Source organism: Lissotriton helveticus, chromosome 12 (genome assembly GCF_964261635.1).
Source record: "Lissotriton helveticus chromosome 12, aLisHel1.1, whole genome shotgun sequence".
Classification (NCBI taxonomy): domain Eukaryota; kingdom Metazoa; phylum Chordata; class Amphibia; order Caudata; family Salamandridae; genus Lissotriton; species Lissotriton helveticus.
Window position 1 is genome coordinate 246,366,208 of NC_136073.1, and position 27,029 is coordinate 246,393,236.

Sequence of the window (27,029 nt, forward strand, 5' to 3'; positions counted from 1 at the left end):
TGAGGTTTTTGCAGTGAATTCACCCGTTTCCTTTCCTACGCAACAGGAGTTGCCAGCACGACTTCCAGGCCACGGAGGAGCAGAGGAGCTGAATAGCGAGGCCGCAGTGGAGGTGAGAGGCGCGGCCCCGGGACTGCGAGGACCAGCATTCAACACCTGCAGCTGGTCCTCTTCCCATGCGAGCCGCGCCCCCTCCCAGTGCCCGCCCACATCTTAGTGCTCTTTACCTCTCACGGCCCCCGCTCCGCGGGAGCCGCTCGCAGTGAGGTTTTTGCAGTGAATTCACCCGTTTCCTTTCCTACGCAACAGGAGTTGCCAGCACGACTTCCAGGCCACGGAGGAGCAGAGGAGCTGAATAGCGAGGCCGCAGTGGAGGTGAGAGGCGCGGCCCCGGGACTGCGAGGACCAGCATTCAACACCTGCAGCTGGTCCTCTTCCCGTGCGAGCCGCGCCCCCTCCCAGTGCCCGCCCACATCTTAGTGCTCTTTACCTCTCGCGGCCCCCGCTCCGCGGGTGCCGCTCGCAGTGAGGTTTTTGCAGTGAATTCACCCGTTTCCTTTCCTACGCAACAGGAGTTGCCAGCACGACTTCCAGGCCACGGAGGAGCAGAGGAGCTGAATAGCGAGGCCGCAGTGGAGGTGAGAGGCGCGGCCCCGGGACTGCGAGGACCAGCATTCAACACCTGCAGCTGGTCCTCTTCCCGTGCGAGCCGCGCCCCCTCCCAGTGCCCGCCCACATCTTAGTGCTCTTTACCTCTCGCGGCCCCCGCTCCGCGGGAGCCGCTCGCAGTGAGGTTTTTGCAGTGAATTCACCCGTTTCCTTTCCTACGCAACAGGAGTTGCCAGCACGACTTCCAGGCCACGGAGGAGCAGAGGAGCTGAATAGCGAGGCCGCAGTGGAGGTGAGAGGCGCGGCCCCGGGACTGCGAGGACCAGCATTCAACACCTGCTGCTGGTCCTCTTCCCGTGCGAGCCGCGCCCCCTCCCAGTGCCCGCCCACATCTTAGTGCTCTTTACCTCTCGCGGCCCCCGCTCCGCGGGTGCCGCTCGCAGTGAGGTTTTTGCAGTGAATTCACCCGTTTCCTTTCCTACGCAACAGGAGTTGCCAGCACGACTTCCAGGCCACGGAGGAGCAGAGGAGCTGAATAGCGAGGCCGCAGTGGAGGTGAGAGGCGCGGCCCCGGGACTGCGAGGACCAGCATTCAACACCTGCAGCTGGTCCTCTTCCCGTGCGAGCCGCGCCCCCTCCCAGTGCCCGCCCACATCTTAGTGCTCTTTACCTCTCGCGGCCCCCGCTCTGCGGGTGCCGCTCGCAGTGAGGTTTTTGCAGTGAATTCACCCGTTTCCTTTCCTACGCAACAGGAGTTGCCAGCACGACTTCCAGGCCACGGAGGAGCAGAGGAGCTGAATAGCGAGGCCGCAGTGGAGGTGAGAGGCGCGGCCCCGGGACTGCGAGGACCAGCATTCAACACCTGCAGCTGGTCCTCTTCCCGTGCGAGCCGCGCCCCCTCCCAGTGCCCGCCCACATCTTAGTGCTCTTTACCTCTCGCGGCCCCCGCTCCGCGGGTGCCGCTCACAGTGAGGTTTTTGCAGTGAATTCACCCGTTTCCTTTCCTACGCAACAGGAGTTGCCAGCACGACTTCCAGGCCACGGAGGAGCAGAGGAGCTGAATAGCGAGGCCGCAGTGGAGGTGAGAGGCGCGGCCCCGGGACTGCGAGGACCAGCATTCAACACCTGCAGCTGGTCCTCTTCCCGTGCGAGCCGCGCCCCCTCCCAGTGCCCGCCCACATCTTAGTGCTCTTTACCTCTCGCGGCCCCCGCTCCGCGGGTGCCGCTCGCAGTGAGGTTTTTGCAGTGAATTCACCCGTTTCCTTTCCTACGCAACAGGAGTTGCCAGCACGACTTCCAGGCCACGGAGGAGCAGAGGAGCTGAATAGCGAGGCCGCAGTGGAGGTGAGAGGCGCGGCCCCGGGACTGCGAGGACCAGCATTCAACACCTGCAGCTGGTCCTCTTCCCGTGCGAGCCGCGCCCCCTCCCAGTGCCCGCCCTCTTTCACGTAACAAGTATTTCAGTCACTCTACCTACGCCCAACGCGGGACGCGCGCGGGTTTGCGCCGGGCTAAGCCCGGGCAAAGGGCGGGCCCTCTACGGCCCTCCAAGGCCAGACAAGGTTTGGTTTGGCCACCCATCTGTCGTTGTAAGTATAAAAACGAAAGGCTGCGTATTCCAACAACTCTAAGAGTGGGATCACAGGCCGAACATGTCTACACCCACTGGTGACCTTTTACCTTCCAGGGTAGGTTCCTCTATCCTGGGCCCATTGGACAAATACTTCATAAAAGCCAACGTGGAAGTTGACAGAGAGCTGGCCCTGGCAGAGCGCCGTGCAGCTCGACGACTATCAATCGAGTACATGAAACATACAGCCTGTAATACTGGTTTTAGAGCTATCCCAGATGCCCAGGTGGATCTTCAAACCCAGGAAACTTCTGATGACGATCTATTTAATACGGACAATGTTCCTTTAATTTTTCAGTCCAGTTCGTCCCCCAAAGATCAGATTTTTATCACCCACCAATTGGAGCAATCCCTCCCCAGCACTAACATAACTATCGATCTCATTGATCTCGACACCCCTAAACCTACTAACACTCATGAAAGCATATGTATTAGGGAGAAATCCAATCCTTCAGAGGCGGGACAGCATAAACAAAGTGAATTATTTACTTTTAAACAAAAGGGTCCTAAAATGCCGAGAGGCATTATTCCGGTGAAAAGGAAAAAGGCCATAAATAAATCACCTCCAAAAAAGCGAAGGAAGAAAAGCTTATGCCACGCTGACACAATTAGTCACAAACTAATGCCTCAAAAGGATTTACTAATGAAAGAACTACATAATATAGTAGAAGGGGTGCCAACTGTCCTTAACACTACCCTTAACAAGTCACTGATGGCTCAGGTTCCTCCAACTTTGAAAGACTTTGTAGATGCTATGGAGCACCTTATGAAAGCTTTACTCATACCAATAGTGGAGAGAGTTAGGAAATTAGGAACCCAATTGGATACTCTTATAGGATACCCTACCCTAAACTCCGCTAACAGTAATAACACGGCAAATTCTCCATCGATTACTAAAGCCAAAGACAAAGACAAAGAGAAAGTCATTAAAGAGGTAAAAACATCCAACTGTGGTATAACTGTAACAACACCAAAAACATGTACCATACCAACCTCCGCAGCTCCTTTGTCCAAAATAAACAAAGTTCTTAAGGCCCCATCTAAATTGCCGGTAGACAGTCAAGCACAGTCTGCTCAAATTAAATCTCTTATGGATTCGGCAAAAATGGGGAATACCAAGCCCATGCGGGACACGAAGACCCCTGCCCAGAAACACAGGAGAACACGGGGCAAGAGACACGTGGATCTACCTCCAGCAGCATCCCACAATGTTATTATTCTAACAGGGGTTCCACCTCTATCATCGGAAGTAAGATATGAGGACCCTGCTAGCCTCAAAAACAAGGTCATTTATTGGCTAAAAAAGAACAGGCCATTGCCACCACACCTAAACGGTGATATCATCATGGTGAGGAGAACTAGTTGGGTAGGGTTACGCCCCAAAGATATTGAGGGTGATGTAATAATAGTTACCTTCAAAGACCCCAGAGTTATAAACCATATAATGGATTGGTTTAATGCTACTAATAATGGCCCTATTTCACCCAAATCCGTATTATATTTCTACCCAGAAGCCCTAATGCCCCCAAAACCATTTTGCGCCACAAACCAGCAAGAGAACTTCACACATCAATACCACCAAAGATCAATGCGGAAGTTCCACATTCAAGGACAGGGAAATAGGGGCGAAAATATTTTTGCTACCTTTAATCCACAATTGCAACATGGCAGGTCATGGAGAAACAAAACCTATCAAACTCCTAGATATGACCAAGCTGGCTATGGCAATTATTTTCCGCCAATAACTCCACTGTGGAATTTTCCCTGTAATAATTACTATGAGCCGCTCTATGGCTTGGAGGACATAGACTGACTCTCTTTTAAGAATAATCCAAGGGTGGAGGGGGAGGAAAAGGTTAGTATACCCTCAAATACCCCAGCCATGAAGAGTCCTATTAAAAAATACTGAGCCACCAAAAGACCTGGCAAATGAAATTAACATGCAACTGCCATTACAACATTCTCTCCCAGTCCACCAGCACAGCATTATTAAAACTTTACCTACCCGCATGGTAACACAAGATCTAACCCCTAGATTACGCATCCTTAGTTGGAATTTGGCGGGTATATTATCAAAAACCACTCAACCTGCTTGGCTGAAGGTGGTTAATTCATATTCCGTCCTGTGTTTCCAGGAAACCTGGGTCCTTACCCCAATACATTTACTGGGTTTCCAAACCTTTCACTCAGCAGCAATAGAGAGTGATCAGGGTAGACACCGGGGGGGACTGTGTATATATGTAAGGGTAGACGTGGCACATAGGGTACGGAAAAGTGTATTGGGGGTTTATTACCAAATTTTAGTCATGGATTTGGGCTCAGCTCTGAGTCTATTAATTATTAATTTGTATAATAATATCCCCTTAGATCGCCTGAAGAAAACACTAGATGATCTGTCGCACTCCATTATCTCAATCAAAGAAATGCGGGGGGGGGGAATGTATGACAGCACTTGTGGGCGATTTTAACTGTTATACCTGTCAAAATATATCTAGGGGGGTATGCGAAATTCCTCCTTCGCACGATAAGGAAACAGAGGAAGATATGTCCGATCACTTTGTCCACACAATTACAGGGGAACTAATAAATAATTTTATGGCATCTTTTAACTTAGATTTTGCAAATGCTTTATTATCCCCTTCGAAACCATTTAAACCGACATACCATGGGAGAGGAGTAAATTCCACCATTGATTTCATCCTTTTTTCGAGGGTGCATGCCTCTCACATATTATGTTGGGATACCCTGGACCACCTTTTTGGAGATCACTATCCTCTTGCCCTAGCTATTGTCTTACCTTTTTCTACCACTAGCCATGGAAATCCCGGCCCTAAATATGAACAACCTATACGACTAGGTACCCTAAATGGTTATTCTATCAAATGGGAAAAAATTAATCCGGCTAATCTTTTTAGAAATTTACTTAAGGTGAGAAGGAAGGAGATACACATTTGCTTGTCCCCCGAAGAACATCCCCAAGCAATTGTGGAAGCCTTCTTGAAAATTCAACAGAGTCTGAAAACGTTACTTACAAGACAGTTTAAGCAAGGCCCTATTACCCCAAAAGGGTGGTTTGACAAAGAGTGTACAAGAGCCTTAAAATCTCTCAAGAAAATCCTCCACACAACACCTAAACAAGTTATGGAGATTCGACAAGCCAGACTCCGATACCAGTTGGCCATTAAAAACAGAAAAAATATTCTTAAGAAAGAAGCATGGCAGACACTCTTGTCAACAAGTGAAAATAGGGACTCCTCAGCCTTTTGGAAATTTTTAAACACTCCACTCCCATGGATAGAAACAACTAAGAGACACCTGGATCTCGCAATAGGGGGTGAAAAGTGGGCTGCCCATTTCCAAGAATTATACAGTAAACCTAGTCCCTCAAACGGCACACCTCTCGTTTCTACCCTGTCTACACATTTAACATTTCCCTCTAGGAGCAAAAGCAATTCGAACATTGTGTTTTTGCATGAAGAGGTGCTTGAAGCAATAAGGGAGAGTCCGTCCGGGAAGGCCCCTGGTCCGGATGCCATCCCTGCAGATGTTTTTAAAGCCGAGATACATATGTGGGCACCAATATTAACTACTGTTCTGAATTCAGCGAACGCTTCTGGCCAACTTCCACTTGGGCCGAAGCAATAGTGATACCCATATATAAAAAAGGAGACAGGCATTTACCATCATGCTATCGGCCTATCTCCTTGCTCGATGCCACCATGAAGATCGCAGGGCGAATCATCCTGAAACGCTTACAAAAGTGGACAGAAGAGGAGAACATACTTTCTAGGTTGCAATATGGTTTCCGAACGGGAAGGGGTACAATCGAGCAGAGCTTAAACTTACATCTCATTATGTCAAAATATGTGGAGATCAAGAGGGGAAGTCTCTACATAACATACATAGATTTAAGCTCTGCTTTTGACTGTGTGGTCCATGACCAATTGTGGGAAATTCTTGATCGCCTAGGGATTGACCCATCAATTCTTGCCTTTATCATGAAATTGTATAAGGATACTGGTGCCAAGGTCCGGTTCGGCCTGAAAGGAGAATGCTCGCCAAGGTTTTCCATCAATAGAGGGGTGAGGCAGGGTTGCATCCTAGCCCCCCTACTCTTCTCCCTCTATATAAACGCCATTGGTGAGCATCTAAAAAACATCGAATGTGACTACCCTAAGGTGGGAGGCCAACCCATCCCAATCTTGTTGTACGCCGATGATGCGGCTATTATCTCCCAAACAAGATTGGGGTTACAAAGAGCTGTTGCTGCATTTACCAGCTATATGCATGAAAGGGGCCTAAAAGTCAACATCGGGAAGACCTTTTCTATGGCCTGTAGCCAAGGCAGAAAGAAAACTCCTTGCCCCATTTTCATCAAGGATCAAAAACTGGAGACAGTTGACAACTTCACGTACCTTGGTATAACTATAAACAGGAAGGTATTATGGCACTCCGCTGTTAAAGCTAGGAAACTTGCCTTTGCTAGAGCAATTGGAGGCATACGTGACTTTTCAAGTAAAATAGGAGGGAGGCCAGTTAAACAACTTATTAAGATCTATAAAGCTAAGTGTGTGTCCACAGCCATCTATGGGGCTGGCCTCTGGGGTATTGAAAATGACATCTTATCAATCCAAGTGGTAGAAAATAACTTTCTAAGATACCTGTTAGCAACATCGAAATCTACATCAGTCTATATGATGCATATAGAATTAGACCTACCGTTTATTATAGATCTAATCAAAGTTGAGCCACCGCTCCTATGGCACAAAATTTGGACCACTGCCGAGACTGATCTGAATCGCGACATAATAATGGATATTCTTAAACTGGAGGGAGCAAAACATATGAAATGGCTTACATATGTCAAAAAGATGTTCCAAGACATAGATCGTCCAGAATATTACACCGACCCAACGACATTGGAGAATATCTCAAGGAAAGAACTTAGAAAAACCCTATTGGATCACCTAGAAGCCAAAAGGTGGGCGACTCAGAAACTAAATAAATCAGTTCAGGCCTATCAAAGGATTACAGTGAAAAAAGGGCTACAACAATACCTGTCCAGTGATAATTCCTGCTATACAAGAATGCTGCTTACAAGATTTAGGCTAGGCTCCTTTTTTCGCCTAATAACTTTTCCGAAATGTAATGACTGGTCGCGAAACCTGAGCCTATGCCCTTGTGATCATACGTCGGCCCAATCAAACATTCACTCTGTATTATTTTGCACTTATTATACCACCCCAAGGAAATCTTTATTGAGACCTCTGTTGAGAAAATGGGGCCTACGGTCTTGCAGAGACGCCTTTGAACGCCTCCAAGAGCTGGAGGACAAGGATGTTATATGTAAAATGGAATATTTTTTAAAATTATTACTTACATTTAGAACTACGTTAGCAGGCATAAATTGAGTTGCTAAAATAGCTAAAGTTATTATTGTATACTAGTATATTTTTAATTACGATGTTCGGCGAAAGATTTTTCTTTTTTTCTTATGGAAAATGTAATTAACTGTTATAAACGTTTCTTTTGAACGCTTTTATGATATTCTATGCAAATATCGAATAAAGCTTATTCTGATTCTGATTCTGATTCTGATTCTGACTGGGTAGGAGTGTTCTGATTAACTCAGATACTCTGTCCATCACCACCCCCTTTTTGAAACCCTTCTCTACAGCAGCTTAGTCTCAGAGAAGTTCTTTACTCTGATTTCCGTGAGCTTTCCAGAGAAATGTCTGGCCATGAAGAATCTTCTGAGTCTAATGGCTGAAGCACAGTCCTGGCACCGCAAGTGCATACTCTCAGAGTCCAGTTACTCATCCTAAGAACAACCTGTATGTCAATCAGTTGGTCACGCTGACATCAGTCATAATGAACCCGTATGATTTCTGGAATTATAAAAACAAGAGAGCCCTGGTTAAACAACATCTTCCGAGTTATTGTTACACAGTGCAGTTGCAGGCAACAGCTTGAATCATTCACTTTTGTTGAATGATTTGGACCTTATTTCTTGTTTGGACTTTGTCTTGTGCACCAGAGGGTAGCCCTTTTCGGGGATTACTACCAGGATTCTGCCATCATGTTGCGCTCACGAGGGTCCTGTGGGGTTCAGCTCTTACACCAGATCATGACAGAACTCTTACCAACACCTTGTATTCCCAGCTCCAGTCCAGGCTTCTCCACCATCTTCCTGATGAAACACAGACTCTGTAGTCCTGTTTCCTGTCTTGTGCATTCTGGTTTTGATGGTCTTCCCCTTTCCATGTCCCAGTTCCGCTTTCTCTTCATTGGTGCTTCCCTCTTTGCACCTGGCCTATTCCTTGCACCTGTGCTTTTCCCCTGAGCTTCCACCTATTTCAGCCCTGAGAGCTCGGTGTATAGTGGCTCACAACTGATCTTGCTACTGAGTCTCCTTGCGCTTTGTTGTGATCCTGTTGCTGTATTTCCAAGCTTGCTCATTGGTTTCTGTTTCCATTGTTATTTCATTCCATTTTTCGGTTCTGACTAGTTATTTATAGTCTCTATTTTATTTTACTCTGCCTCTTTATTCCTGTGATTGCCTTGTGCAAATTCTTGTCTGCACTCCTCCTGATCTGTCCTGTTATATGCAGACTCCTTGCCTTTTCCTACTATTGTTTCCGGTATTCACAGTTCTGTGTATCCCAGTCCTGCTCCTGACCCTATTTCCAGTCCTGCTTTTCCCCAAGCCTACTTTCTCTTTGGTGTTCCTTCTTCTGTTCCCTATGGTCCCTGTTGTCTTGTGTTTATATTATAATCTTGATCATCATTGTTACTAAGGGTGTCAGTGTGCTTTTGAGGTCTTGTGTCTCCGGCATACAGATGAACCCAGTGTTCTTTTCCATAAAAGCTGCTGGGTATCTTCATGAACTCTGTGAGATTCATCTGCTCCTTGCCTTCTTGTAGGATCGTTCACATCTCACTTTCAAGGAGCAGACTATTATTTATGATAGTTTGTCTATTGTTTCCCTGCTTTTACCATCCCGTTGCTTGTACTTGTGTTATCTTCATTGTTTCCCCTGCAGACTTCCTAGTTCCCTATTCATGGCCAGTTCCAACCTGGCTTTTGTCCTGCAGTCTTCCCAGCCTTTAGGTACTCTCTTGTTTATATTTAACCCATTCTCTGGAAAACCCTTGTCCTTGCAGCCAGCTAGCACCCTCTTGTTACCTTGCTCAGTGCTTCATATGCCCAGGCACAGCTTCATGTGTCCATGTACAAAGCCATGTGCACAGGCAAGCATTCAAAGGCACAGGCTCACGTACCAAGATACTGCATCAGTGCAGCTGCAGTGTCATATGCCCTGGCTCACACATCATATGAACGGTGCAGTCACACGCTCAGGCATGGTCTTTATATTCTAAGTGCAACCTTACAGGCCTTGGTGTGTGCGTATTAACATGCATAATACATGCTAGATGCAGCCTCACATGACCGGCTACTGCCATCATATGGTAGTTGGTGCCTCAAATACCATTCCACTGCTGTTAAATCCAGCTGTAACTTCAAATGCTCAGATACAGCCATCAAATGCTAGGTTGAGTCTGCTATGCTCAGATTCTTCCTCTTCGTCGGGTCTGGGGCTCAGTGGACTAATGCATACATTAGGGGCCTGTGTTTGACCTCATGGTCAAGGGTTCAAATCCCGGCAGGTCCACTCAGCCTTTCTTCCATCTGAGGTCGATAAAATGAGTACCATTGAGTTGGGTAGCAATAAACATCTGTTATTCAGCGCCAAGATTCCTACGGGTGAACGTGCGCTTCACAAATACACATGTTTTGTTATGTTACAAATGCCAAGTGAATCCACACAAGCACACATTCTGAGATCATCTGCCAAATACAGCCTAACATACTAAGCTACAATTGTTAAGACCATACACAGCTTCATATGCTGAGATGTAGACTCACTTGCCGAGGTATTAACTTCAGACGCCAGGTACAGTACCCATAGACCAGTCACCGGCTCTCACGCTCAAATACAGGATCAAACGCACAGGAATTGTTACCATTTGCCTGGTACTGCCACACAAGGTAAGTTTCCATCACGGTGTCAGGTGCAGCCACTTATGCCCGGATACTGTCAGCATATTGCAGCTGTGTCTCTCTTATGTTTTTCTATGAGTTTTAGATATATAACTGGCACGGGTCTCTTTTGAAGAACATTTCAATTTAAAATTCTGCTTCTTGTTATGTATTGATGTTACGGTAGGCAAGATTCATGTACACCTCTTTAAAAAGTAAGTATTATCTGTAACTAGTCTATTATGGATAGTGTCTTGATTGCCTCGAGTGTTTTATAACTAGCAGGCTCCAAAGGGATAGTATATTTCAAACTGTGTATGAGGCCCCTTTTCCGGATAAGCAGATTCACAAGTACATCGACGTCAGTAGAAGGTACTGTAACTAAAGTGGTGTTAAAACAATTGTGAATGGGTACCAGTAAAGCTGTGCAGAGATGTTAGTGGAAGAAATTCATGGGAGGGAGAGGTGTGGTGCAGCGGCCAGAGCGGCTGACTCTGGAGCTTTACAAATATGGATTATTATTATTAAGGTGATAACGATATAAGTATGAACATGTAAATCTAGAATGTAGTTCAAGTGCTGAATCAGGAGGGGAGTGGAGAAAAGCTGTAGCTGCATGGCATGGGGTTTTCGCTGTAACCCTCGAGAGTTTGGGAAGAAAAATACGGAAAATACATTTTATTATCATAGAAAAATAACAACATTCCTACAAAAAATCATTAAGGCTAAAATATATATATCCTACAAAGTAAGAGATGGGCTTCTCTTTCCCTGGGGACTGTAAACCCCAGAAGGCACCCTGACACTCAGGAGGAGGGGCCAAGCATCTCCCACCAGTGCGGGCTGTGCCCGAACGAAGACTGGGCCAAGAGCGGGCTGGTCTTCATGCGTCATCAGCTGGAAGAGGCTGGTCTGGCCCATTTCTCTTGCCCCAAGGTTCTAAGACCTGCCTGGGTGAGTAGTTTTCTCCTTGATTTCTTTTCATCTAAACCTGGTTCTCGCTGGATGACTGCTGTGAGAGTAACCTTTCTTCTTCAACAGTCTGTTTGTTTGGTGGGTTCCTATAGTAATCCCCAGGAGGCTGTGGACACTACATTAGTCTTAAGATGGGGAAGAGAAAGACACCGGGGACCAAAGACCATATTAGCTCTCACCATGAACCCCAATGCACAACCTTGGATTCTTTTCTAGTTAGATCAGTAGGAGTAGTCACTCAGGAGATAGATTTGGTGGAGCAGCAGCTATCCCTTGAGCTCTGCGAACGTCAGGCCACCCTGGGTTTTCTCCCCCAAGTCAGTCAGATTTCTGGGGAGGCTCTGGTTTCTGCGGTTGGTTCCGGGCCAGCTTTGGAGTGCTTGGATTGTCTGTCGTAAGGTTAGGTTGAAACGGCTCGATTAATTCACCAGCGAGTAAAGAAAGACCCCCAACTAAAAGGAAACATCAGTCTAAACGGGTCTGTAACACAAGTAAGAAAGGGGCATGAGCAATGGAACCCTGCTATGCAACATGTCAAGGATGTGTCCCGCAAAGCACGCTTCCGCTATACTCAATTCAATTACATACATCAAACCTATCTCACTCCTCACTGCATATGACGCACGTACCCAGGAGATCCCCATGAAAACCCTAGATGCCAGACACAGGTTTTTATCACATGACATGGGAATGGCAGTGCTCCAAAGTGCTTGGGTAGAAGTAACTGAGATAACGGCTGACATAATAGAGCAGCCGCTACCACCCACTCCTGATTCATGTCTGCTGGGCTATTCGCACAAGGGCAAAAGAGGATAAATTCATACATAAGTTTAAAGATCTGGTGTTCATCCTGTTCAAACGGCAAATTGCAATGCAATGGAAGGCGCCAGTTGCACTGGCCATTACGGGATGGTTGAAGACTGTATTGACGTGGGTTGGGGCTGAATCAGACTTCTTCATGAGGATGAGATCTTGGGGCCTAGACACAGGGGGAGGTAACTGCTGGGATGGATTTGTTGGGAAGTTTAAATGAAAAACAATGATCTTCCCCCCGAACGTATGTGCTTGGACGCTGAGTGTTTGTATATGTCGCTCTATGGGAGGCTAGAGGACATTTTTGGGAGAGGAGTCCTTCATTAATTCCAACTGGCTGCTGGAGTGGGCGCAATCAATATTTGTAAAGCGCAACATTGTCACCTCTAGGGGTATCATGGAGCGGAGGGTGTGTGTCTCTGTCGAACAGCCAGGCCATGAGTTTTATTCTGAAGTCTGCCATGGAGGGTGCTGTTCGGAGGAGGGGCAGGTCGCACCAGGTCTTGGTACAAATATTGGAGAAGGCACGACCACCGCTGCAACGGGTGCAGGGGATGTGTGAACGGGCAAGCGAGGCAGAGTGCAGTTGTCTTGCAGGCAGGTAGAAGTTCAGTCAATGGTTGGATCTTGAACATGCATCTTTTCTGAATGGGGTGCCAGTGGATGTTTCTAAGGCAGAGGAGATATGGGTCCATTTGGGGAGGTCCAGGATGAGTCTGTGTTCTGTATGGTCTGCAGTCTTCTTAGGGAGCAATGGTCCAGTTACAGCAGATAGCACCTCCAAGTGATTCATTCTGGCACCTTGGAGGCGGGTCACAGATACCTAGATGTCCTATCACGAATATGTGCCAACGAACGTCGTCAGATCGCCTGTAGATACCCAAGACTGTCAATATGTATCGAATCTACATCAGTATTGTGTTTGCAATACCTTCCCCACTTAGTTATCTCCCCAAGGATATATGCTATTATCCTGTTCATATCTGCTCATTAATGTGAGAATTCTGACTTTCATCCTATGGAGTACAAGAACATTTTATTTGTTAGGATTGGATGGATTGGTTCTTTGGTTATGCAGCTGAGAGGGGGTTGTATTGTCATTAAATGGTGCTAACTAGGGCGAGCTCGCTGTTTGATCTCTTCTAATAATCAGCAAAGACAGTTGTACCAATTGCATTAATTTGGAACTACTGGGGTTAAAAAAGAAAATTTAAAACCCAAGGTGGAGAGAGTACAACAGCGACTACCACTTAATGCAAAGGAGGAGGTCAGATGGCCACTTTTCGTGACCAACAATAGATTCTCCACCCTGTCAGGTCTGGAGAACACAGATTGACCACCACCAATATGTAATTCCCCAGAAGACCGGGGGATTCTGGCTACAGCAGATACTGGTGTTGAAAGTTCTGGGGATTCTGGCTGCATCAGATACTGGTGTTGAAAGTTCTGGGCCCTTGTATACTCCTATCAGGACAGACTATTTGTTTCATTTTGTGTTTTGAAATATTGTAGGTTATCAAACTAAGCTTCATGATGAGGAATGGTTTGAATGCATCTCCAAATCTGATATAGTGCTGATGCAGGAAACATGGACCTCTGTGGATATTACATAGGATGGTTAAGATAGTTTCTCTGTTCCTGCTATTGATTGGTGGAGAAGTGTGGCTCAGGGGTTAGAGGCGGCAGACCCGGAATCTGAGATCGGTCCTGGACCAGGGTTCAATTCCCCGCCCCGGCGGGTCTTGGGCTAAAAAATTCCACGGACTCGATAATTCTCACCCCGGTGCCTCCTTGACTCACGGGTTCACACTCTGCGACTCTGGGCAACAGCTTGCTTAATCTCCACAACGGCCCCTCGCGGCGGGATGCCTGACTTTCACCTTGTGGATACCCTGCTATCTCACAGGGGAATATCAGGAAGGGTTCCCTAAGCAAGCGCCGGGACACCTGCTTTGCGGGTAGCTGTGCGCTATATAAGCTCAACTACATTTACATTTACATTTACATGTCCCTGGGCTGAGAGCTCGAAGGGTTTGGTAACCTTGATTTGCATTGCAAAGGTATACAAGGCTGTTCAAGTTGTATGCAAGAAACAGAGGATTTGAATAATATGGGTTATTCTTCTTAATAAGGTTAACATTTTTGTTATTAATTTTTGTAACCCTGTGTGTTAGCTAGGTTGCCAGATCAATGGCTTATTTTCTATCCAGACTACATTAAAACACAGACCAGCAAGTATGTCCAGTGACTTCCACGCTACAATAAGAGGGGATTTTAATGTAAAAATAGGTAAAAATACCACCCTACCAGAATCATTTGCAGTGAGGGACAATCATCATTTATACAACCAGGCTGTTGACTGTATAGGGCTGAAACTTTTAGAGACCCTCTTAAATTTTGGTCTGATTAATGTAATCGAGAAAGTGGATGATCCATTTATGCAGACTCCCACTTTTGTGGGATAGTGTCAAAGTACAGTGATTGATTATATCTTTGTTACAGAGAATTTGAGCCGGCTTGCCTCTGCTAGGGGAGTCAAGGAACACAAGCATAATGTTCATAACCCTATTGAACTGGAACCTGATATACCTGATCACAGGCGTCCTCACAAACCTGCAGGGCCGACAGATCTGGGCATAAAAGATAATGGGCTTAGGGTTAGTTGGCGAAGTGCCCATATTCCGTCTGTACTGACTGCTCTTGTGGGATCCTACTGAGGACTGATTATGGATAATCTGCTGGTAGATATTCTCTCTCTATCTGAAATCCTATTGGTTGTTGAGAAACTGAATAGCTCGGTGAGAGATCTGATTACTGGCAGCCGAAGAGGATGGTTTGACAGCTCTTGTAGAGCTGCAAACAAGAGGTTACGTCTGGCACTTTGTTATAATCCTAGAAATAAGATATTGGTGGCAGCTACCAGGCTGGAATACAAGCAATCTAGCAAAATCAGGAAAATGGAGATTTAGGGGGAATTGTGGGAGAATCGTGTACAGTCATATAAAATGTTAAATGAAGGAAACTATAAGGTTTTGGAACATTGTAAATAAAGGGAGCCGTAGGAATGTAACCACAGAGGGGTTAGAGTCCAATGTTTTTCCCGAATGATGACATGATCACTTTCGTTGGATTTACTTCTACATGGACAAACTGGAGAAGGATGAGAAGGTTGTCGATCTGACGGGGTACCGATGGACCTCTATTAAGAGAATATCTCTCTGTGGGCACCTATCATCACTAATGTTCTTAATGCTGCCGCCTCACAGAGAATACCTGCCTCATGGCAGCTGGTATAGTATCCGTTTTTAATCTTAGTAGTGTCTTTGATTGGGCAAATATTATTACTATATATTAATATTATATTAATAACATAAATATTAATATTATTATTACATTATATTATTTAATTTGGGCCTGCCCTAGCCGATAGTTGAATTTTTACAGGCATTGCATGAGGAGGTTAGTGCATCAGTTAGGTATGGTATGGAGCAATGATACTCAACGTATAGCCCGGGGGGCGCAAGCAGCCCTCCTGACTTTTGCATGCGGGCCCCTGGGCAAGAGCAGCACTGGGCTGCTGTTCACTTGACTCAGCACTAACATCAAAAAGATGTTGAATGAACAGGTACGCGTATATCTAAAGGTTAATTGAAGCTAAAGAAAGGAAGTAGCTAGGGAGTCCTGCACCACATAACTTTAGGAACACCTTCATTTTTAAAGATATCTTGCAGCAAAAATGTGAAAATATAATAAGGTCTGTTCAAAAATTAAATAACATATATAACATGTAGAACCATTTCACCTTAGTACATCAGATGATATCAGTACATTGAGAAGTACTAACAGCAATGCCAATAGTGAACTAAGAGGCAAGTCAGTTGTTATGTGCACTCCTTGGGTGGCCTAGGTTCCTATTCTACACAAACAACATTATAGTTTATTAAAATCAAACCCGGAGATGTTTTTGTACAACACACATCCTGTAGTAATGTATATTGAGCTCCTCATATATGTGATAATGAAGAAAAAGTGAAATAAAACAATTGTCCAGGATCACACAATTTGGTAAATGGGAATGCTGGGATTAATCCCAGGTTTTCTGGTGTCATACTGTGCAATTCATCCACTAGATGTATACTTTGCTTCCCCTATACCCACTTATTGCCCCCTCCGCCCCACCACTTTGCTGACATCAAAGCAGCCCTCAGTCACATCACAGACCAAACTTTGAGGCCCATGGGAAAATGTTTGCGAGTATCCCTGGTATGGTGGCTAAGGGAACCAAATCATATAATCTGTTTAGGGGTGTCCGTCAGGAGTTTGTTTTAGCCACTATTTCATTCCTTTTATATATTAACAGTGTGCACCCTTTTTAAGTTTCGCCTGGGGCACGGAGCGTTAGCTCCGCCCCCAGAGAAATCTTATGTCTCTACAGTGTACTCTTAGTCCCGCCCTCTGTTATATTGGCTAGCTCCATAAATGGAGGCTAGCCATTGGAACAGAGATCTGTCCGTCAAGGCTGGACCAGATTCGGGGGCGTTCCCGAGATTTTTTCCCTCTCCACCCACTTCTGTTCGTCATCACGGTGGTGGGTGTGTGTTATTTTTTTTTTTCGAGTGGGCCTGTTTTGTTCCTTTTCAAAGTGTCTGTTGTTGGAGTTGGCTGCAAGATTCGAGTTCCCACGAGGCGATCAGGTAAGGAGCATTTTGTTTATAAATGTGCGTGCGCTGTGATCCTCCCCCCACCCCTCCCGCTGTCCGTGAGCATTTTGTTTATAAATGTGTTTTCACTTTGTAAGTTTACGTACACTTCTAGTGCTGGAGCGCTTTATGTGCCTCTATAGCGCTTGGAAGCGCGTTGCTGCTGGAGGCCGGCGGCGGATCGGCGCGGGAGCCCACTCCGCTTATTTAGCCGACTTGGATTAGCCCAGTTATTTATTTAATTACGAGTGCCCACCTCGCGATTTCTGCCCGCCTGCCTGCCTAGCGAGGGCCGCCGCGCTGCCCGCGGCGACCCGGAAGTACCTGGCCGGCCGGCCAATCCCTTCGCGGCCGGCCGGAAGTCCCGCCCCCCCGCAGCCCGGGGGAGGGAAAGGGAAGCCTTGGTGTTTGCCGCTTCCCCCTGCCTGGGGGAAGCCTTTGCCGGTGTTGCCGGTCTCCCATGCCTGGAGGGAGACCGGAGAGGAGCCTGACGAGGGAGGAGCCGAGGGGGCGCGGGGCACATTGTGGGTGCCCGCCCCCACCGCAAATCCGTACCGGCAGCAAGGAGAAGCCTGGCGGTGCGAGGAGGAGGGCAGCTTCAGGCGCAGGCGGGGCTCCGGTGTCGTGGAGAGCCCCGCGCTGCCTCAAGAAGAGCCTGGGGTGTTGCTGGCCGGGACGGAGCTGTGCGCAGGTGACCCCGCGGGAGTAGTAGGTGGCGCTGTGGCCGCGCAGTCCGACTGCACTCTCAGAGCGGTGAGTGGGTCACGCTCCTCTTTCCCTCTATAAGCGTCGGGATTATGAGACCCATTTGTGGCTAAAGATAGCCAGGGGTGGCTGTAGTCCGTCCTCTAGGGGCCCATAGAGCGGCTCTGCTGAGGAATGAACACGTAGGCCCCGATGGAGGCTGGAATCCTTTGTCTTGCTGAAGGAGCTCAGCGCTGCGAGGCACCGGGACCTCTTCGAGGCCCGTTACTTCACCCCACGGCTCGCCTGACCCACTCCATACCGCCGTTTTCTGAGGGGGTGATATGCGCACAGGCAGGAGCGCGGGATCCGCCACTGTCGTCAGGCTTCCTCACAGCCCTCCCTGCAGGAGCTCAATGCACCTCACCGCCCTCCCTGCAGGAGCTCAATGCACCTCACCGCCCTCCCTGCAACTCACAGCCCTCCTTCCACCTCACAGCCCTCTTTCCACCTCACAGCCCTCCTTCCACCTCACAGCCCTCCTTCCAACTCACAGCCCTCCTTCCAACTCACAGCCCTCCTTCCAACTCACAGCCCTCCTTCCACCTCACAGCCCTCCTTCCAACTCACAGCCCTCCTTCCACCTCACAGCCCTCCTTCCACCTCACAGCCCTCCTTCCACCTCACAGCCCTCCTTCCACCTCACAGCCCTCCCTGCAGGAGCTCACTGCACCTCACAATCCTTCCTGCAGGAGCTCACTGCACCTCACAATCCTTCCTGCAGGAACTCACTGCACCCCACAGCCCTCCCTGCAGGAGTTCACTGCACCTCACAGCCCTCCCTGCAGGAGCTCACTGCACCCCCCAGGTGGTTAAGCTGATCTCGCGAAGATAGCTCTGGTTGGTTCCGGAAGTGGGGGTCTACGACTTTGAGACCGCCTTCTCCGTGTTTATTCCACCTGGCTTTGCTGTGGCAGAGACTTGTTTGATATTGGACAAGGTGAGAGCAACTCGACGTGACAGCTTCTTGCATTTCCACCAGAATTTCCAGCCTGTCCTCTCCCTGCCTGTTGTCGTGTCCCGGCGGCAGCAGGCAGGAGCGTGCACTGCGTCCCCGAAGTAACAGCCCTAAAGCAAGCAAGAAGTACGCCCCCCTCCCACCAATCCCTGTTAGGTAGTGGAAACTGTCCAAACTGGGGTGCAGACAGCCCCTCTCACCTTTCGGCTTGGTACCACTGCACCAGCCGCACTACTTCCCTACTGACCTTTCTCCACTTCAGCCCCGTCTAAATTACAATTCCTGCTTGTGACCCTTTTGCCTGCTTGTGCTTGTTTTCCTGACCCTGTTGCCTGCTAGTGCCTCCGTGTGCCCCTGTTGCCTGCTTGTGCCTCCGTGTGCCCCTGTTGCCTGCTTGTGCCTCCGTGCGCCCTTGTTGCCTGCTTGTGGCTCCGTGTGCCCCTGTTGCCTGCTTGTGCCTCCGTGTGCCCCTGTTGCCTGCTTGTGCGTCCGTGTGCCCCTGTTGCCTGCTTGTGCCTCCATGTGCCCCCGTTGCCTGCTTGTGCCATGTGGGTGTGTGTGGAGGGCTCTGTGTGGCTCTGTGTGTGGGGAGCTTTGTGTGGCCTTGTGTGGGGAGCTTTGTGTGGCTGTGTGTGGGGAGCTTTGTGTGGCTGTGTGTGTGGGGAGCTTTGTGTGGCTGTGTGTGTGGGGAGCTTCGTGTGGCTGTGTGTGGGGAGCTTTGTGTGGCTGTGTGTGTGGAGGGCTTTGTGTGGCTGTGTGTGTGGGGGGCTCTGTGTGGGTGTGTGTGTGGGGGGGCTCTGTGTGTGTCATTTGCGAGAGATAAAGCTAGTGGCATTGTAAATGACAATGCCATTTATTTATGTTAAAAAAACATAAATAAAAATGTCAAGAGCAATGCCAATAGCTCTAACTTTAACAAAGGCGAAACCATTGCATTGTAAATGCTTGTTTAGATTCTCAGGGAACGGATGTCACAACAGTGAAAGGTAAGCACGTTGCTTTCACGAACACCTAATGGTTTACGGGGTCTTATTGATACTTCTGTTAAATACCTGGATGACCACGATTTAAAAGTTAAAATACCCAAAACATTATCTGGAGTATGGAAAGCCTGAACACAAAATCAGGCCAATGGTGATAAAGGGGCAAATTATTAGCCTAGTTAATGAGTTCCTCTATGTGAGAGTTTACCTATTGTAATTTTTGGGGCATCTATGTGGGAGTAGGAGGACTGCTCCATGTTACAGCAGGAAGAGAATCGCTTATGTAGGCGACTACTTAGGGTTGGGCCAGGTAGTCCCCAATTTGTTTTTACATAACGAATTAGGCCTAGAGTTTATGGAATATCATATTAAGCTTGCACCACTTCTCCTCTGGATTGCGGTTTGAGGGAAAATGCACACAAAATGTAACAGGGAGATTATTTGTAACTATTTAGCATGTGATTTGGGTTATAAAATCCCATGGTTAAATTATATGACGCAAACTGCCAACAGTTTGGGAACGCCAGAACTGTTTTTATCCCCACATCTGTTGAATAAAAGGAAGGACTGTTGGACAAAGAAAGAGTCCCGGAGACTCAAATCTGTCGCTTAAGAGGCGAAGGAACTTGAGAAACCATCTTTGATAGTCTTTATTAGACATGTCAGGGCACTGAATCTTATCTCTCCCAGATTAATAATGTTTGGAAAAGATCACTCTTGACTAGGTTCCAGCTGTGACCTATCAGTTGCAATCGCTGATTCCCTTTGGGTCAATATGACACTAAATGTATACTTGTGTATTCCTGCGATGGTAGGCCTTCCTTCTGACACTGATGCATGTTACCTTTTTTTTATAAATACTACAAACCTTTTGGATGTAGATTTGTATGCCCTATTTTCAAAGCCCATGGCTTTTGACAAAGTAGGCCTGCATTTTATGATCTTTGTATGGTAGCTGATCCTCCTGTATGTTCTTCTGTGGGAACCTTTTCTTAAAATGCATTTTGTGAACTTCATTACTATTATGTGTAATTTGTATTCACTTACTTGATGTTTACTGTATATTTTATGTGAAGATAGTTCTTTTATGATTAATTTTAATAATCAATAACATTTTTAATAATCGACTAAAGATAAAGATAAACAGTCCTTGAGTTCTCAACTTTAATTAGAGAGGTATACTTCTTAGTTGAAACATCTTCATAATAAAGAAGCCAAATTCCTTTCTTGCCAAGGACATAACACATTAGTCGAAAATAAAGATTCCACCACAGAAAGGTTCACAATTTTCCACTGCTTGGGGTGTAGGCTTCATATAAATGTCATCATGTTTCGGCACAAACTCTGGATGTTGCAGCACGAGGAGTAGGTGTCTTTATTAGTTAAACTTAGAGGTGAAAGACACAGGTAGTCTTCACCATGAGCTTGGGTCACTGGTAACTTCATCCTTACGGTTTCCCACAGGCAGCCACCCACAGCAGCCTGTGTTTAAATTGAAACTATTTAACATGTTCATTAGGAATGTTTTGTCATCACACATATAAAATGTAAATAGACCCACATGTAGCTTTTATTCACAGGTCCTTGAGCCAGTCCTCAAGAGGTGCAGCCGATTAAATAATTTGGGGCTGAAACAAGTCAACAATTTTTATGAAACCTTTTCCCCATACAGTTGAAAATTGTGGACCTGCGTGTGGTGGGATCTTTATGTTAGACTAATTTATTATGCATTTGATAAGAAAAGAAGATACTGTCTCAATTATGAAATAGCTTCAACTAAGCAGCATATGTCCGCACATAACACTGAGAACTCAAAGTATACTCAAGGGCTATATGTTTAGCCTTTATGATTTGAATGTATGTATTATTTTTCAATGATAAAAAATAAAATGTATTTGTATGAAGATGTGCTGGAAATTACGGATTGTGAGTTAAAAAATGACTGAGAATAATTTGAGAGAGGGATAAGAAATTAACATTGTGCTTTAGCAAGAAATTTACAATGCATTCTACCAGTCTCTCTCTGGTTTTTTACAGAAATTGTTTTTAACAATTTCCCATGGGAACAACCTTTGTCTTTTTCAGATTACTGCCATGCAGACATCTTTGCTGTACTCAAGACGCTTCTATAGGAACATTTTCTAAGTATTTTTCCTACAGTTTTTCCCTTCCTTCCAAAGTCCTCTCACTGCCATCACCCCCTCTCAAACAGGTGTAATTATAGCCTCTAGTCAGAACCAGTGGGAAATAATGGATCACTCAAGAGATAAGACAAGACACTACCTGAGGATGTGAAAGACAAGACCAGCAACCAGAGACAAGTCGCTTGGATGCTTCTTTATCCTGGATTTCCAGTTCCTTGGCCACTCCTGGGAGACAAAGATAAACAAGTGGAATACATCAACATCAAGGATCCTGTTCTGCTGAGCAAAACTCTCTTTCCACTATTATATACAAACACACTATATACACACTATGTGTATACTTATCTATAAATATATACATTAATACATATATACACATTCACACTCACCCTTTATATCCCTAAAAAGATAACATCATAAGGGAGTTATGGTTCATAATTACGTTGACAGTCGATTCGCCATTAAAACTAAAATGTCATGGGTTAAGGGGCAGCCTTCACGGTATTCGCCAACCTGAATTACGTCAACCATGGATGGCATTGTAGCCCTACCCACCCCGCCTTGCCCAAGGGCAAGGGAATGATGGAAGTAATGGAATTACTAAAGCAGCCTTGCCCAAGGGCTGGATAGTGTGTGCCCTAATCCCCAGTGTTTTTTCCCAAGGGTGGGGATGATTCTTGACATAACTACTCCCACTTTGCACATGCCCTAGCGCGCTGGAAGCACACTGCTTGTGTGTGGCCCTCAAGGGAGTAGAACATGTACCACCCACACCCTCATTCTATTGCAAACTGGGCACAGTGGCTGCTGATCCACTCCCCCAAGTCCTGCAGCACTGTGCAGCACCACAGGAGAAGGCATTGGTTTTAGCACCTGTTTCCATGTGGGAACAGGGTGCAGAATCTAGTGCTGTGGAGAAGCCGGGAGATGTTCCCAGGACACCCCCGCGCCGCACGGCCATCAGCTGTGTGTGGGCCCCTCGCTGCTGCTCGCAGCCCCGCTTTGACGCCTGCCTAACTGCCTGCCTCGCTACTCGTTGCCCCCGCAGTTTCCGCCGTATTTTCTGTTGTATTGTATTGTTGCATTGTTGTATTTCTTGCCTCATTGTAATTGTTGCCGTCTCCCCCTGCGCCTTCCCCGCCCCTGTCCCCGCTTCCCGCCGCTGCCGCCGTTCACGCCCCCTTTTTTCCTGTGCCCTCCCGCTCCCGCCTCCCAGCTGCTCCTCCCTCCCACTTGTCCTTAAATGGCGACCGCGCGGCGCAGGTGAGTGTGACCTGTTCCCAGGACACCCCCGCGCCGCACGGCCACCAGCTGTGTGTGTGCCCCTTGCTGCTGCTCGCAGCCCCGCTTTGACGCCTGCCTAGCTGCCTGCCTCGCTACTCGTTGCCCCCGCAGTTTCCGCCGTATTTTCTGTTGTATTGTATTGTTGCATTGTTGTATTTCTTGCCTCATTGTAATTTTTGCCGTCTCCCCCTGCACCTTCCCCGCCCCTGTCCCCGCTTCCCGCCGCCGCCGCCGTTCACGCGGACACACCCCCTTTTTGTTCTGTGCCCTCCCCGCTCCCGCCTCCCAGCTGCTCCTCCCTCCCACTTAGCCTTAAATGGCGACCGAGCGAACGCGCAGCAGGCGCGCCGTTTGTGCGCCGAAGGCGCGCCAAAGGTAAGCCCGTCTGCGCCCGTCCGCGCCTGGATCGCGCCCAGCGCCAGGACCCCTGGCCCCCACCGACGCAAGACGACCCAACAGACCTACGACGCCGCCGCCCTCAACGCACTCAATGCCGGCCGGAACCCCGCCTGCTGCCGGGCCGCCCCGAAACGCTTCCACGGACCCTTCACCAGCTCAACCTGCAAGTTCACCTGCCTCCGAACATGCACCGCGCCCGCCAAGCCGAACCCCAGCAACCACCTCAAGTGCATCCTGCTCAACACCCGCTCCGTACACAGACAGGCCGTCGAACTTTGGAACCTGCTCGACACCACATCACCAGACGTCGCGTTCCTCACGGAAACATGGATGAATCAGCCCCCGACATCGCCATCGCCATCCCGGATGGATACAAGATTATCAGGAGGGACCACGTCAACCAGACCGGAGGAGGCATCGCCATCGTCCACAAGAACACCATCCGCATCACGAGCGAAGCCGACGACACCTTCACCGCCGCCGAACACCTCCACTTCCAGATTCACACCGACCCAAAGACGACCCTCAGAGGCACCCTCGTCTACAGACCCCCGGGACCACGCACACAATTCAGCGAAGACATCACGGACTTCATCAGCCCACACGCCCTCCCCTCCGCCGACTACATCCTCCTAGGGGACCTCAACTTCCACCTGGAGAACATCAAGGACCGCAACACCGCCGCCCTGGTGGACAACCTCGCCAACCTCGGACTCAAGCAACTGGTCAACACCCCCACCCACTACGCCGGCCACACGCTTGACCCCATCTTCTCAGCCAGCAAGCACATCACCTTCAGCCACTCCACCGGACTTCACTGGACCGACCACAGCTGCGTCCACTTCAGCTTCAGAAAAACCACTACCCACCACCACCCGCAACAGGTTCCTCACAGAAGTTGGAGCAAGATCACCGCTGACCAGCTCACCACCTCCCTCAGCCGGAGCCCACCTGCCAGCACACCGGACTCCAACGAAGCAGCCCGCAACTTCACACAGTGGCTGACCGCCTGCGCCGACAACCTCGCACCACTGAAGAACCCTCCCAGCAAACCCAGAAGCAAGAAGGCCCCCTGGTTCACCGACTAACTCAAGGACTCCAAGAAGACCTGCCGCACACTCGAGAAAGCCTGGCTCCTCGACCGGACCACTGACAACATGACCGCCCTCAAACCCGCGACCCGCAAGCACCACCAGCTCATCCGCACCACCAAGAAGAAATCACTGAACAATCGACTGGACAACAACGCCCACGACAGCAAGGAACTCTTCAGCATCGTCAAGGAGTTCTCCAACTCCAGCACCGGCAACAACGACATCACCCCGTCACAAGATCTCTGCGACTCCCTCGCCTCATTTTTCCACCGCAAGATTGCCGACATCCACAACAGCTTCGGCGCACCTCCCTCGCACCCAACCGTTGAACCAACGCACCCCACCCTCTGCACCTGGACCACAGTGACCACCGAAGACACAGCCCGCACGATGAACACCATCCACTCCGGATCTCCGACTGCCCCCTGCCCCCACCACAGGGGACTCCACCATCGCACCCCAACTCCGAGACGTCATCAACACCTCCTTCGACACCGCCACCTTCCCGGAGAACTGGAAGCATGCCGAACTCAGCGCCCTGCTGAAGAAACCCACAGCGGACCCCACCGACCTCAAAAACTTCCGCCCCATCTCGCTCCTCCCTTTTCCTGCCAAAGTCATTGAGAAGATCGCCAACAGACAGTTGCCGCCTTCCTCGAGACGAATGGATCCCTCGACCCCTCGCAGTCCGGCTTCAGAGCCAACCACAGCACCGAGACCGCCCTCATCGCAGCCACCGACGACATCCGAGCCCTTCTCGACAACGGGGAAACAGCGGCACTCATCCTCCTGGACCTCTCCGCCGCGTTTGACACGGTCTGCCACCGCACCCTAGTCCAACGCCTCAGCAACACCGGCATCCAAGAGAAGGCATTGAAGTTGATCATCTCGTTCCTCGCTGGAAGAACACAAAGAGTCCGCCTCCCCCCATTTCGTTCCGAGGCCACCGAAGTCATCTGCGGCGTCCCGCAAGGATCATCACTCAGCCCCACCCTCTTCAACGTCTACATGAGACCTCTCGCAGCCATCGCACGCCAACACAACCTCAACATCATCTCCTACGCCAACGACACCCAGCTGATCCTCTCCCTCACCAGAGACCCCGACACCGCCAGAGCCAGCCTCCACGAAGGGATGAAAAACGTCGCCGAGTGGATGAAGAACAGCGCTTGAAACTGAACTCAGACAAGACGGAAGTCCTCATCCTTGGACCATCACCCTCCGCCTGGGACGACTCCTGGTGGCCCCCAGCCCTGGGCACCGCCCCCAAGCCGACAGACCACGCACGCAACCTGGGCTTCATCCTGGACTCCTCCCTCTCGATGACCAGACAAGTCAACGCCGTCTCCTCCTCATGCTTTCACACCCTCCGCATGCTCCGCAAGATCTTCCGATGGATCCCGATCGAAACCAGGAAGACGGTCACCCAGGCCCTCGTCACCAGCCGGATGGACTACGGAAACACCCTCAACGCCGGAACCACAGCCAAGCTACAGAAAAGACTACAACGCATCCAGAACGCCTCCGCCCGACTTATCCTGGACATCCCTCGACGCAGCCACATCTCCGGCCACCTGAGGAACCTGCACTGGCTCCCCGTCAACAAGAGGATCACGTTCAGGCTCCTCACCCACGCACACAAGTCTCTCCACGACCTGGGACCCAAGTACCTCAACGACCGCCTGACCTTCCACACGCCCACCCGCCAGCTACGGTCCGCCAGCCTCGCCCTTGCCTCCGTACCACGCATCCGAAGAGCCACCGCCGGAGGCAGATCCTTCTCCTACCTGGCGGCCAAGACATGGAACTCCCTCCCCATCCACCTTCGGATGACCCAGGACCACCTCGCCTTCAGGAGACAACTCAAGACCTGGCTGTTCGAGCAGTAGCGGCCCCCTTCCCCCAAGCGCCTTGAGACCCTTCCGGGTGAGTAGCGCGCTATACAAGTGTTATGATTGATTGATTGATTGATTGATTGATGACCCACTCCTTTGCCCCGTTCACAATAGGGGCAGGTGACAGCTGCTTAGCTGCACTCCTAGGTGGATAACAGCATTGTATGTGGCATAGTATAGAGGTAGTTGCTAGTAGCCCTGTGTGTTTTTTAAAGCCTCCTCTTCACCAAGGCGAGGGTTGTTACCTTTGCAGTCCTATCCCTCGCTTGGCCTATGCTGGTGGAGAAGGGTGTTTCTCCCGCTTGTCTTTGGGCAAAGCGAGAGTGTTTTAGTGGACAGCTCCCCACACTTTGCTAATGCAAGGAGGAGGCATGCAATGCAGCAGCAAGAAGCTTTTAAGATGCAACTTTAAACAGGCCTCCCATCCCTAGGTAAGGTAGGAGGGTATGGGCGCCCTTGAACTTCATGGCCCCTGGGCAAGGCCACGGAGGGAATAAACTAACTTGTCCCACCTGGGGTCAAGCCGGGGGTTTGTGTATAGCTCCTTAGTCCAGGTCAGACCAGAAGTATTGGGGGCTAAGGGCCATATGTATCAAGCAAATTCGCATTCGCAAAGGCCGAAATTCGCAAATGGAATGTATTAAGCAAAATGTGGTTCAAAATAAGGAATCGCAAAATTAGCGATTCCTTATTTTACGATTGCATTTAAGGAATCGCAAAATTTGCGATTTCTTAAATGCAATGTATGATGCAAAAAAAA

The 27,029-nt window shown here is 48.8% G+C and overlaps 1 protein-coding gene across 1 annotated transcript in view; it reads right to left on the reverse strand.

The window, feature by feature from the left end:
• Nucleotides 1-27,029, reverse strand: part of VPS9D1 (VPS9 domain containing 1) — a 287,723-nt gene that overhangs the window by 124,463 nt on the left and 136,231 nt on the right. The window contains exon 9 of the mRNA XM_078671009.1: nucleotides 21,737-21,822. Within this exon, the coding sequence (XP_078527135.1) occupies nucleotides 21,737-21,822 (86 nt within the window). The remainder of the gene's footprint in view (nucleotides 1-21,736; nucleotides 21,823-27,029) is intronic.